Source organism: Mustelus asterias, chromosome 25, assembly GCF_964213995.1.
Source record: "Mustelus asterias chromosome 25, sMusAst1.hap1.1, whole genome shotgun sequence".
Taxonomy (NCBI): domain Eukaryota; kingdom Metazoa; phylum Chordata; class Chondrichthyes; order Carcharhiniformes; family Triakidae; genus Mustelus; species Mustelus asterias.
The window spans coordinates 53,887,513-53,901,903 of record NC_135825.1 but is presented as its reverse complement, the minus strand read 5'-3'; the positions used below and the strand labels follow the sequence as shown (position 1 = coordinate 53,901,903).

At 41.7% G+C, this 14,391-nt stretch overlaps 1 protein-coding gene across 3 annotated transcripts in view; it reads left to right on the top strand.

The window, feature by feature from the left end:
• ilrun (inflammation and lipid regulator with UBA-like and NBR1-like domains) overlaps positions 1-14,391 on the top strand; it is a 78,148-nt gene that overhangs the window by 22,270 nt on the left and 41,487 nt on the right. For all 3 annotated transcript variants that reach the window (XR_013495481.1, XM_078197796.1, XM_078197797.1), the window contains exons 2-3: positions 2,549-2,703; positions 12,083-12,280. Coding sequence is in view for 2 of the 3 variants with exons in the window: in XM_078197796.1 (XP_078053922.1) it covers positions 2,549-2,703; positions 12,083-12,280 (353 nt within the window). In the remaining variant the exon portion in view is untranslated. The remainder of the gene's footprint in view (positions 1-2,548; positions 2,704-12,082; positions 12,281-14,391) is intronic.

Here is a 14,391-nt window from a genome sequence, read left to right as displayed (position 1 = left end):
TACCATGTCTATTCATTAGTTGAACCTTAATAAATCCAAATGGTATGTGATTTGATATCTGGTCTGAGCTGTGTTTCCTGATCCCAGCGGTGGGGAATGGGTTCAGGGTAGAGACGTATCAAATTAGCTTCCGCATCCTGATTTAAGGTGGGAGACAGATGGAAGATTTTTGCTTCAGGTTATTATTCAGTAATATGTGCTAAACTGGCGAGGACAGGATCAGTTGTGGTTATGATGGTATAACTACCTGATGTTAATGGCCTTTTGGATACAACATTGAACAGTAATTTGTGTCTGTGTTGCCATCTGGAAGGAATAAACTTGTGGATGAACACTGGGAGGAATATTGGCTTGAAGAGAAAAGCTGAAAGAATAACATCCAGTATATGGCTTTTTCTGTCCTGTTCAGTCTTTCTCCATACTTCCATATGATCTAAAATAATTTACAGAATAATGAACATGACTCACTTGGATATTTTCAGTTTATTCATTAGTGTCACAAGCGGGCTTCCATAATTACATAAAGAAGAAAGATAAGGCAACTGCATCTAAAGTACTTGCTACTTTTGAAATTTGTTTGCAAGAGCATCATGAGGAATCCTTCTCCTCATGGCAAAATTCCACCTGGTGGCTTTCTGAAAGCATGGTTATATTTGGGAATCCAGCTGACACTTTTGACACCTTCCTTCAATATGGTTGATAAGACATGTTGAACACTTCACTTTTGCTGCTTCTGTTCTTTGATACACCTCCGGGAGACTGTTCTTGCATCATTCTTCTACTCCTAATCCCAATATAGTTACCACCTTCCCATTTCTGCATGGTCCCATTCCAAGCTCTCCCAGGATCCATCCCAAGCTTCCTTCCCTTCCTCCTCTGTATTCTATCGCTCTCTAACATCTATACTGTCCTCCTTACACCTGTTTTCACAGGGTAAGCTCCCATCCATTTACTAAAGGCACTTTATTGTAATAGTCCATCCCTTCGTTTGACCCCATAACCACGTATGCCTAAGCTGGCATACAATCTTCTTGCAAATCGGTAAGGAGACAGTGATGAGAAATTTGGCAGGCTATAACATGCGGCATTCCCCAGGGATCTTCACTTAGGCCTCAGGGTTTCACTACCTGTGTGACTGTCTCGGATAAAGGAATAGAGTTGCATTTCTCTGTTTCCAGGTAAACCAAGATCAGGAGCTAGAGTAAGTTGTGTAGATGGGGTGCAGGAAATTCAAAAGGTCAAAGAAAAAACTTAAACAAATGCTCAAAGCTGTAGCAGACGGAATTTAATGTGGGGGAAAATGAGAATTATCCACTTGGAATCCAAGAATGACGAATAATAACTGTGGAAGAATAAAGGGTTTTGGGTGTCCACATATGCACGCTAAAATACTACGTATGTACAAGGTGCAAAAAGTAATTAACATGGGTGATGGAATTTTGGCTTTTATGTTGGATGGGAGGTGTGGACCATGGGGGTTGTTGGGATGGGTGGGGGGGGGGGGTAGTGTGGTTTTGGGAGTTGGAAACAAAGGGGAAGAAATTATGCTTTTGACAGAGGACAGAGCCTGGTTAAATGCCGACTGGAGTCCTGTGTTTAGTTTTTGCATGCCACACTTCTGGAAGGTTGTATTAGCCTGGTAGAGGGTATGATGCAGATTCAGCAGAATGCATCTGAACATAAAGGCTTAAACTAAGAAGACCGGTTTGGCTCATATTCCCTTGAATTTAGAAGGTTGGGTAAGGGTATCAGGGAATATGGATCGAAGGTAAATGTAATTGAGGTATAGATCATCAGTGATTGAATTGAATAGTAAAACAGGCTTGAGGGGCTGAATGGGCAACTCCTGATCCTATCTTCTTATGTTGTGGATGAGCCAGGATTTCCTACAATTGAAAATCAGGATGTTCGAAGCCATTGAATCCATCTCCTTCCCTGGTTGGTTGTTCATGTTGAACCAGACTACTCGCATCCATGGCATCCAGGTAAACCCATAGTTGAGCTTTAAACCTCATATCCACTACAAAGACTGTTTGCTTACACCTCTGCCCCTGTCTTTCCACCCCTACTCCTGTCTGACCTTCACTGTTGCCAAAACCCTTTTGCACCCCTTTATCATCTCTGGACTCAACTTCTGTAACTTTCTCCTTGTTGGTGTCCCAATATCCATCCTCAGTAAAAGCCTAATTAAAATGCATCTCTTTGCCCAAATTTCAGTCACCTATCCTAACCCACTCATAAAGGCTCACACCTCATTGAAACATCATGGGGCATTTTCTATGTTAAATGCAATATATATATATGAATGTTTATTGTTTTTGGGTGTTGTGCTTTGTTTGTTGTGTGTTTGCTATTTGCTCTGTGTTCCAAGTAAAATAAAGTTTGTGCCCTTGTTGCATGGGCAAACTTTTTTATTCCCCCAGTGATACTTTTTGAATTCAGTTTTCTGGGGATTTATATGCAGGTCTTCCAGTATGTTATCTCAAAAAATTCAAATGTTTGTTGATTTCAGATAATTGATTGAGAAACTTTTTATTTTGTTTTTCAGGAATTTGCAGGCTGCCATTGGTGCTTACTATGACTTTGAAAGCCCAAATATAAATGCACCTTCTATGTCATTTGTAGAAGATGTTACAATAGGAGAGGGGGAGTCTGTTCCACCTGACACCCAGTTCACCAAAACATGGAGGATACAGAACACAGGTAATTATCTGCCTCGACAATGACATTTTGAAAGGTTAAATATTGATGTAAAGACATCAAATACACCAGCTTATTGAAGTTCATCATACAGAATCACAAACAAATGAAAAGTTGTCTATCTTAGCCAACAAAATTTATTGTTTTGAAGTTGTTGAACCAACTCTTACACTAATGTTGGTGAAAACCTTTGCCTGTGTACCTGTGTACATAGGCAAAACCACAGTACCTATGCTGACAAATAGTTAGAGGTAGGTTAGAAATATGGGAATAGGATACTACAGGGCATCTCAGGATTGTACACAGTAAACCATATGCCACACAGACTCCAATTGCATGCATAAACATACAATGCTTTGATAGGTTTGCTGATACCATCAGGTTTGATCCTGAAGGCTACGAATGCAGGTCTGTCTTGCCTTATATTGTGGAGATGCCGGCGTTGGACTGGAGTGAGCACAGTAAGAAGTCTCGCAATACCAGGTTAAACTCCAACAGGTTTATTTGGTAGCACAAGCAACTTGCCTTATATTTCCACATCTTCAAAATTATTTTATGTAAGGGGCATATCCTAAGTTTTCTGCGGATTCTAAAGGTTTGGCAGTTAGGAAAGCAACGTAAAATCCATTTTTTTTAAAAAAAAGCTTTTTTTGTATTTGTATCAGTTTGAAAAAAATGCAAGAGTCTGAAGGAGCTTGATAGATTGCATCCACTGTTTGGGAATCTAAAACATGGTGCAGCTTCAGGCAAGAGGCTGAAATTTAATCCCTTGAAGGGTTGTGCATCTTTGGAATTCTCTACTCCAGAGAGTCGTGGATGCTCCATTTGAATACATTTAAGGCTGGGATAGACAGATTTTCGGGTTCTCCAGGAACCAAGGGGAATGGATGGGAGAAATCCCAGATTAACCATGATCATATTGAATGGTGGAGAGGCTCAACAGGTTTGCTCCTGCTCCTATCTCTTGTGTTTTAGTTTACCATCTTAAATGCAAGAAAATATCCCAAGGTGCCTCAGAAGCACTGTTGAACAAAAATGGACACTGAATTGGACCAGGGCCACAAATGATATTGAAGCCTCTTATTTTAAAGTATGAATTTTGTCCTTTTATATACATATTACCATCATAAGTTTGCACTTCCATATGTGTAATGAAAACTACACCTGCAAACTTGTCTTACTTAAGTTATACCTTATCACTGGCCTCTCCAGTAGCAAGGGCGTGCAATTATAATATGATGAGTTTAAATTCAATTCAAATGTGGGCATGAAAATTTAAAAGGGATAAAGATTGACACAGTATTAATATTTACATAATAGGGCAAAAGAGAGCTATGAGCAAAAGTAAAAGCACGAGTAGACCTTAATGGGCCCTCCAGGCTGATCTGCCTCAACTCCACTTTCCCACCTGCTTCCCATATTCCATCATTCCTTGAAAGATCAAAAATTTATCTATCCCATCTTTTAATATAGTCAATGATGACATGTCCATAACCCACTGGGACAGGTAATTTCAAAGAGTCATTACCTGCATTAGAGATAATAACAAAACTGATATTAGGACTAGTGATAAGAAAATTATTATGCTACCTTTAATGGAAAGGTGAAAAGGGCTAAAGAAAAAATATGAATAAAGACCACAGCAGATAATATAAAAGGGAATATTAAGTGCTTTGAGATAATATATGGGTTAATCAAGGGCAGCCAGCACAGATTTATTAAAGGCCAATCGTGTGACATTTAATTTTTCTTTTTGGAGAGGTGACTGGATTTTTAAAGGAGATGTGGAGATGAGAAGCGTGGACAGAGTGGATAGTCAGAAGCTTTTTTCTGAGGTGGAAGAGTCAATTACTAGGGGGCACAGGTTTAAGGTGCGAGGGGCAAGGTTTAAAGGAGATGTACGAGGCAAGTTTTTTTACACAGAGGGGGTGGGTTCTTGGAACTCGCTGCCGGGGGAGGTAGTGGAAGCAGATACAATAGTGAGTTTTAAGAGGCGTCTGGACAAATGGATGAATAGGTTGGGAATAGAGGGATATGGTCCCCGGAAGAGTAGGGCTTTTAGTTCAATCGGCAGCATGGTCAGTGAGGCTTGGAGGGCCGAAGGGCCTGTGCTGTAATGTTCTTTGTTCTTTGTTCTATGTGGTATGCAAGGAGTTTTAGAATATATTTCATAAGCTTTTCTCGCGGTTTATCAGAAGTGTAAAAGCAGCATGCATAGGAGGTTGATTGACAGACACATGAAAATACAAATGACCAGCAATGGCTCTGGGCTACGCCATTTCATACTCTTCAAAAGTGCAGTAGTCCTAACTCTGACCCCAAGAAAAACTGCTGAATACTTTCTTCCGGTACAAAAGAACTGCCACTGATCACTACTCGCTGCTTTCTGTATCTCAGCCAATTTTGTTTCCAATTTGGTACTGTCACCTCCATCTCATGGGCTTCAGTTTTTAAATTGTTGTGTTGCATTGTAGTGTCAACTGCATTCACTTTATCAATCTTTGTAATTTCATAGCACATAATCAAGTTAGTCAGATATGATTTACCTTTAACAAATCCATGTTAGCTGTCATTTATTTGCCCATGCACTTCAAGGTGATAATTTTGCTCCCAATAATAGCTTTTCCAAATTTCCCCAACGCTGACTGGCCTATAATTGCTTTGTCTATCTTTCATACCTGTTCCAAAAAGGGGAGAAACATTTGCAATGTCCTACTTCTCCGACACCGCTCCCATATCCAGGAATCAATCAAGTTTTGGTTTGGTCAACATTGAATTACCGAAGGACTTGAGATGTCAAGGCTATTGGCCATGAAAGCAGAGAAGGCTACAATGATTTTTATTCAAATTGAGTAATTTGGTTCAACTGTATAAGGAAAGACTTAAATATGCCAACTAGGAATGGCCGTTAATTCAAAATTAAGAGAATGGGAAGAAGATTTGCTCTGCAGAGAGAGAAGGAGGAATGCTTTACTACCGGAAATGGTTGATGCAGAAACAATTGCATCTTTTAAATATTTAAAACAGTACAAAGTAAGTGCTTGAGGAGGTCTTAAATTGCAGGACAGGTAGCCTTTTTATGCTGTAAATGTTTATGGCTGAAGTGCAGAGAAAATTGTCTGCACTTGCCTTCACAATGTCAGAAAAGCACAGCAGAATGACTAAGAACTTAATTGTTTAAAAAGCCAAGGCAGCATGTTTAATTATATATTGTTGATCGTATCAAATTCTAACTCATTCAGGGCTGATAAGTGAAATCAACCGTTTATATTTGGCTGATATAGTTATTAGAAACAGTTGTCTATTCCTTTTTGAACCACAAAACTAAGGGTTGAAGTATTCTCATCGGGAGATCTTGTTTCACTGAGGAGAGACAACTTGAGCATTCCAGCCAGCAGCAGGAGAGTTTAGTTTTCAAAGTGGGACACATTAAAGTTGTAGCAAATAAACATCTGTTTTTAAAACCATTAAGACAGTGAGTCATATCTATTATTTCCTATATACCAGAGAATAAAGTGTATTTCAGTTTTTCATCCCGTACTGTTCACTTGCCAAAATAAACCAGCTGTTCGTTTGGAGTCTTATTCTGGCTTAGTCTGCATTCTGAAGAGAGAAGAATGACGTGACAGATGTGATAAACTTCACCAACCAGTGCACAGAGAAAGGGTTCCTCTTGAGATCCAGATTTCATCACATGATTGTTCATATAAATGTTGAGTTGGCTTAAAGCACACTCTGGGTCATGGGATGAGAGATTCACAAATGATAATGGTCAGTGACATCAAGTGCGGGAAACTAGCATTAGAACACAAATATTTATCAATCCTTATACGGACTTGAAGAGAACTTGTGGCATCAAATCAGCATGATGCAATCTTTATAGATCAATGAACTAGTCCTCAGATTTTGGAGGAAAAATAATAATGCATACTGAAGTTAAAGCAGTTGTACTTTTTATTCCCCCGGATGTATTTTCCTCCTTGTAATTAGTCATGCTCCTTAACCTCACTTGGGACTAGCTCTGACCTGGAATATTTTAGGTATTTATTGTCAGATAAATTTTTAAACTGTGGAGTTGGCTACCTCCTTTTCTGAAACTGCAAGTTAGTCTGTGGATACTAATTCTGTTCAGCTTGTCGGGGAAGGACGAGATTTGATTAAAACCTGAAAGAAACAAGTTCCAATGATTGTTCTGAATGGATGATGGGCTTGTTTCAATTGGTGTGGACGATAGATTCTTATTCCTTCAGCTTCTATTTATATGAGCAATTGCAATCGCTTTGCACAAGAGCAATCTATGAATTACTGTCTCTCTTGAGGAATGGTTCCCAAACCTTTAACCACTGTGACCTTATTTTGACTGATCAAATTTGGCATGTCCCCCTAGTGAGAGCTGTGGCAAGGCAAGAGTTGTAAGAGCAGGGCAGAGGCACTTTTGCAGCTTGTTGTAAAATATGAATAGGTCAATTCTGCTGTGTTCTCTAAACACAACATATTGAGAAGGTAGCTACCAAAGATGTAACAACTGCTGTATTTATATGTCAAGATATTACTTACATCCTTTAAAAGGGCTAATTCATGAACACAGGAATAACATTGATGTTTCAACATTAATAATCAATGGTACTCCCAGAAAATTGATTTACAGGGAAAAATGTTTATCAAATTGAAAAATCAGGACAGGCTAGAAAGAAAAGACATAAGAGGGAGAAACAGGGACATACTCATCTGAACGGACTGATTCTACACAAGAGAGAGTGCGCGAGGGACAGCAATTTGATGATATTCCAGTGTATCCAGTCCCGCAGCTCTGGGAGTTCACACTCTAGATCCAGTTTACACAGGAACGGGTCAGCAGGGGTCATGGACATGTCCCCAGTTACAGTCGACATTTGTGGCAAGTGTTGGATTTTTCAACTGAGGCAGGATGAGAGAAATAGAAATTTAAAAACAAACTTAAAGGAAATGTGAATCAAATTGAAATTAACACTTTAACAGTCTGCTCATCTTGGCACGATCCCAATTGCCCTTTTGACACGGATTGAGAACTGCTGCTCTGAAGAGTCCATTGAGAGTTTCATGCATGGGTGGTCAACTGTACTGAGGCAGGCTTTTAAGTTTTGGCTGCAGGAGGCTGCAGTCAAGCGCAAATTACCATTGAAAAATAGGCAAAGATTACAGAGAATTTGGTGAATTGGGAATTCATCAATAAAATAGATGGATAGATAGGTAGGCTTATTTGGATAGAGAATAAAGGCTAAGTATGTGTGGAAAATTGTGACCTCTGGAAGGCTTGTGCTATACATGCCAAAAATCCCTACTTCTGGAATCCCACCATGGAACTCAATAACTTGCTTCTTTTAATACTCTGACATCATCTCAAGCCTTCATTGATGATTTCTTTGTAGGATCTCAGTGTTCATATTATGGATCAGACATCTGAGCTTAGTGGTTAGATGGTTCCGTCATGTGACACAGCCAAGCCTGATGTGTCTGCAACCGGAAAAGCAATAGTTGATAAAAGTCTGAACATTGGGCAGCCTGAGTTTGGAAATAGGTGGCGATAGATGAAGTCAGTAACTTGATGTTCAAAAACTTCAAAGAAAATGCTGCCACACCCTGGTGTGAAATTTATAGCAGTATCATCTTTTCAGCTCTGTAGTACCAATTAAAGTCATTCTGTGGGGCTGTTGTATAGAGGTTCATTTGTGAGCTGTTTCTGCTTGCATGTTCATGTTTCGATGGATTTTTTGATAGGGGAATGTTTTTATTGGAGTAGAAGTGGCTTCAGTTAGTGTAACTTGCTAGTTCTCCTAGAAATTGGAATACTCGATTTTGACCAGTAATTGAGCTTGTCTCCTGAGATCTGACATCTATAATGATTCAATAATTCGCTCCTACACGGTCATATGAGTTGTTGAATGTGCTGTTTTCTGAATACTGAATTAAATACAGTGTCATAACATTATACTTTTGAAATGATGAAAATTATACAGCTAGACTACAGAAACTAATTTATTTGTGAATTTCTTGGTTAGTACAAGAGAAGACGGTAGCACAGTGGTTAGCACTGCTGCTTCACAGCTCCAGGGTCCCGGGTTCGATTCCCGGCTCGGGTCACTGTCTGTGTGGAGTTTGCACATTCTCCTCGTGTCTGCGTGGGTTTCCTCCGGTTGCTCCGGTTTCCTCCCACAGTCCAAAGATGTGCCGGTTAGGTTGATTGGCCAGGTTAAAAATTGTCCCTTAGAGTCCTGGGATGCGTAGGTTAGAGGGATTAGCGGGTAAAATGTGTGGGGGTAGGGCCTGGGTGGGATTGTGGTCGGTGCAGACTCGATGGGCCGAATGGCCTCCTTCTGCACTGTAGGGTTTCTATGTTCTTTCTATGTTCTATGTTCTATGTTCTAAGACAAACATAAGACTATAAGAAATAGGAAGAGGAGTAGGCCATTTATCCCCTTGAGCCTGCTCCACCATTCAATAGAATCATGGCTGATCCAGCATTCTTCATATCCACTTTCTTGCCCTTTCCCTGTAACCCTTGATTCCCTTACTGAAAAAAAACGATCTCAGACTTAAATATATACAGGGGCATTGCCCCCACAGCTCTCTGCGGCAAGGAGTTCTAAAGACTCTCAACAATCTGAGAGAAGAACTTCTTCCTCATCTCATTCTTAAATTGGCGCCCCTTTTATTCTGAGACTATGCCTTCTGGTTGTAGACTCTCCTATGAGGAGAAACATCCTCTCAGCATTTACCCTGTCAAGCCCCATAAGAATCTTGTATGTTTGAATAACATTACCTCTCATTCTTCTAAATTCCAATGAGTAGAGCCCCAACCTGTTTAACCTTTCCTCAGATGACAATTTCTCCATACCAGGATCATCCTAGTGAGACTTCTCTGAACTGTCTCCAATGAAATAATATCTTTCCTTAAATACGGGGACCAAAACTGCTCTCAGTACTCCAGATGTGGTCTCACCTGTGTCTTGTACAGTTGCAGCAGGCCTTCCCTATTCTTGTACTCTAACCTCCTTGAAATAAGGCCCAAGATTTCATTCGCCTTCCTGATTCCTGCTGCATTTGTGTGCTAGCTTTGTGTTTCGTGCACAAGGATCCCCGAGTTCCTTTTATGTTGCAGCTTTTTGCAGTGTTTCTCCATTTAAATAATGCTTGGTTCTTTTGTTCTCCCTTTCCAAAATGAACAACTTCACATTTTCCCACATTATAGTCCATTTGCAATTATTTTCCCACATACTTAGCCTATCTATATCTCTTTGTAAACTGTTTGTATCCCTCTTGCAGCTTATCTTTCCACCTATTTTTGTGTTGTCTGCAAGTTTGGCTACAATACAATTGCTTTGGTGGATTTGGGGAGGGAGGGAATTGGGGAGGGGACAGGCGAGGGTGTGCGGGTGGTGTGAGGGGGGGGGAAACAGGACCAGGTGGGGAGGGAGGGAATGGGTGTGGGAGGGAACGGGGTGGCAAGGGATGGTGTGGGAGGAGGTGGGGGTGGCGAGGGAGGGAATGGGCGAGGTTGAGGGTGGCATGGGGGGGGGAGGGAATGGTCAAGGGGGTCGGTCGATGTCGGGAGGGAGGGGAATGGTCGGGGTGGTGGTTTGGGAAAGAGAGGGAGAGAATTGGTGAGGAGCAGCGTGGGAAGGGGACAGGCGGGGTTGCGAGGTGGGGAGGGAATGGGCAGTGTGGGGCTGGAGTGGGGGGAGGGAACCGGTGGGGTTGGGGTTGGAATGGGAGGGGGGAATGAGGGAGAGAACAAGTGGGGGAGGGGTAACGGGGGGGGAGCGGGTGGGAGGGGGAGCAGGCGGGAGGGGGACGGGGGAGTGGGGTGGGAATGGTAGGGGGAGGGGGAACGGGGGGGGGGGGGAGCAGGGAATGGGCGGGGATGGTGTGGTGACGGCCGGGAGGGGAGGGAGGCAATGGATGGGGGTGCAAGGAGTGGACGAATGACAGGGGTGCGGCTTAAGCATGGGGAGGGAGCAGGTGGAGGGGGGTGAAGAATGGTGGGGGGGGTGTTGTGTGGGCAGGGAGGGATGGAGGTGTGGATGAGGTGGGCAGAGTTTGGAGCGAGGGGACAGGTGGGTGCGGGTGGCGTTTCTTCCGGGTTTCCTCCCACAGTCCAAAGATGTGCGATTAGGTTGATTGGCCTCGTTGAATTGCCCCTTAGGTTCGGGAGATTGGCCTTGCTGAATAGCCCCTCGGGTCTGGGGCGTTGGCCTTGCTGAATTGCCCCTTAGGTTAAGGAGATCAGTGGGGCAAATATGTGGCGTTGCGGGGCTGGGTAGGATACTCTTCCATAGAGTTGGTGCTGCCTCGATGGGCCGAATAGCCTGCTTCTGCACTGTAGGGATTGGGGAGGAATGGCTGGAGTATAATAACTTTTAATTTGCCTAAAGTGTAAAGTGTTGAAGACAGTGTAAATTTAGTAACAATACCTGCAACACGCAATGATATCTAATTTGAGCAGTAATCCACTGCAAGGCAAATTATCAACATTTGGACTGAAACTATTGCTGAAAACCTTGCTGGCATTTGTTGTTTTCCTGGGTCATGAATGAAACGTGATCCATTAAAAAAAAATATCCGAATATATAAATCTATAATAGAATAAACTGGAGTCAGGTCTCCGACATCAGGGTGAATTAAATGCAGTAATAGATGTTTGCTGTCATGGTTTGGAATGAGACAATTAAATAAGTTTGTGCATGGAAGTTTATTCATTTAAGTGCAGGTTTCATCCATAATGTAACAATAAGCCCAGTGGTATGGCTGAATGAGAGTATTTTCTGACTGTAACTATCTGACTTATGTTTGTGATGCTTCTTGTTTATGGGGAGGAGGGATGGGGCATTCAGTGAAGGAAAAGTATGAAGAGGAAATCTTCAGTTCATGTTGCAGTTGAAATACATGTTTCACTCTGTGGATCAAATCATTTTAGTTTGTGCCAATTGAAGCTTATTCTTTACTTGGTGCTTTAGTATTGTCCATTTTACTGTTGCATTTGATAGTTTGTGGAATGAATCATTATTTTCTAATTTGGAAGGTTATATTCGTTGGATTGAGTTAGTAATTTTTCCAATTTGAAGTGGTAGCTTTTGACAGTAAAAGCAAAATACTGTGGATGCTGGAGCTCTGAAATACAAACAGTATGTGCTGGAAACCTCAGCAGGCAGGAACAGTACTAATGTTTTGAGTTAAGACCCTTCGGAACTCTGGAGTCACATTGGACTCAAATGTCAACTGTTTCTCCATAGATGTTGCCAGAATGCTGAGTTTTTTCAGCACTTGCTGTACTTAAAGTTTTTGACCACGAGTTAATGTCTGAACAGACAATACTGTACTCCTTGTTTTCCCCTCTCCTCCTTAGGCACAGAGCAATGGCCTCCTGGTGTGTCTTTAAAATACGTGGGAGGTGACCAATTTGGGCATGTTAACATGGTGATGGTCCGGTCACTGGAGCCTCAGGAAGTTACCGATGTCAGCGTTCAGATGCGAAGTCCAACGACTCCAGCAATGTACCAGGGACAGTGGCGCATGTGCACAGCTACTGGGCTTTACTTTGGAGGTAATGAGATCAAATGAATCACCTACTCCAGTATTTTAATTTCCAAGCAATAAACAATAATTTGATGACTTCTTGTCTGTGTGTGTGAAAATTCTAGCAGTCTGAGGGTGTAGAATCAGCTGTCTGGGAATCTGGGCTTTCAGAAAATGACTATTATAAGTATTGTACAAAGCCAATGAAACTGTGATAAAATCAACAAGTAATTGCAATGCCTTAGTACATAAATTATGTTGCCGGAATGTGGGCTTGCATTTTTGTCGACTTTTACATCTCTGGAACAAAGGTTTCCAAACTATAATCTGTCAGTCATACTTGGCCCACGAATCCTGATAATCTGGCCCATGAAGCAAAGGTAACTCTCCTTTACAATTCTATTTGTTTGCCTGGAAATGTTGCCAAATGTCGTTCTTGATGGGTGGCATTGTGGCATGGTGGTTAGCACTGTTGCCTTGCAGTGCCAGGGACCCAGCCTTGGGTGACCGTGTTAAGCTTGCACGTTCTCCCCACGTCTGCGTGGGTTTCCTTCGGGTGCTCCAGCTACCTCCCACGGTCTAAAGATGTGCGGGTTAGGTGGATTGGTCATACTAAATTGCCCCTTAGTTTCAAAAGATGTGTAGGTCAGGTGGATTAGCCATGGTAAATGTGTGGGGTCACAGGGTGGATTGGAGGGTCTGGCTGGGATGCTCTTTTGGCGAGTTGGTGCAGACTTGATGGGCCAAATAGCCTCTTTCTGCACTGCAGGGCTTCTATGGTTGTATGGTTGACAATGTTGACTAACTGGAGGGTAAATCCTCAATCCGGATAGCAAGGCTTAAGATGTTGCAGATACAACATATCTGAAACATTTATGTTTTGTTTTATAACATGCACCGATGCTACCACAAAAAGAAAAGGCTTTGATATGCTCCTAGAAAGATGCTAATCTTTCATCACTCTACAATTTCACCTCCCTTCCATTTTAATGGAACAAATATTTCTGCTTTAAAATGTTTATACACTATTTTAAACTTGGATGATATTTTTCTGGTTTGCCCCCCTCTCCTACTTAATCCTCTCTTTACCTGCTTAATCTTTTTAAATAAAGTCAAATTTTAAACACTTTTTTGATGAAGATCGCCATTGGATGACATGATGGTCTGGTAAGTAAGCTTGTATCTTGTACCAATGCTTGTGTGTAACGAACAGTTTGTGATCTGTTCATTTCAGTTAGGCACAGTCTTGAGTCCTTGCATTACTCTTACTTATCCCCTTCTCTGCTCTTGCTCCCTCCCCACTCCTCAGAAATGCTTAGCAACGTATGAAATACTCAATATGTAGTAGGTTTGACAGGTTTTTGAATACCGGGAATTACATATTTTCTTTTACATTATGTTGAGAGAACTGTCACCAATCTTTATTTGGATTTTGTCGAATCATAGAAAATTTGTAGCCTTTAGTGAATCAGCATAGAAAGAGAGCTCTGCCTCAATTCATGTCAAAATTTGCTTCAGTTTTCTGAAGGAGCTACTCTGGACTTGAAATTAATGCAAGATTTATAAGAATAAATCTGGCAAACGTCATTGTTGATTTGTATTATGAAGCAACTGTGATGCAACAGCTGTGTTAATATGGCTGTTTTTGCCCCTTGGTTCTCATTAGCCAAGGTGGACAACTTTGCAAATGGCTAAAAAAAACTTCACAACAGAAAGGATATTGGTAGGACAATGGGATATATCCAAGCTGAAGCATGGCGGCACAGTAGATAGCACAGTGTTAAGACCCAGGTTCAATTCCGGCATTGAGTAACCTGTGGAGTTTGCTGTTCTACTTGTGTCTGCATAGATTTCCTCCAAGTGCTCTGGTTTCCTCCCACAGGCCAAATATGTGCAGGTTGATTGGCCATGCTGAATTGTCTCTTCGTGTCCCATGATATGTGGGTTAGGTGGATTAATAGGGTAAATACATGAGGTTCCGGGGATGGGGCCTGGGTAGGATGCTCTTTTGGAGAGTGGGTGCAGACTCGATAGATCAAATGCACTGTAGGGACTCTGAGAGTCACCTCTTTGTTGTGCTTGTATGTCTCCTCATTGACTACGGATTGTGATTTGATACTTGGGAAAAGGTTCCCTTGT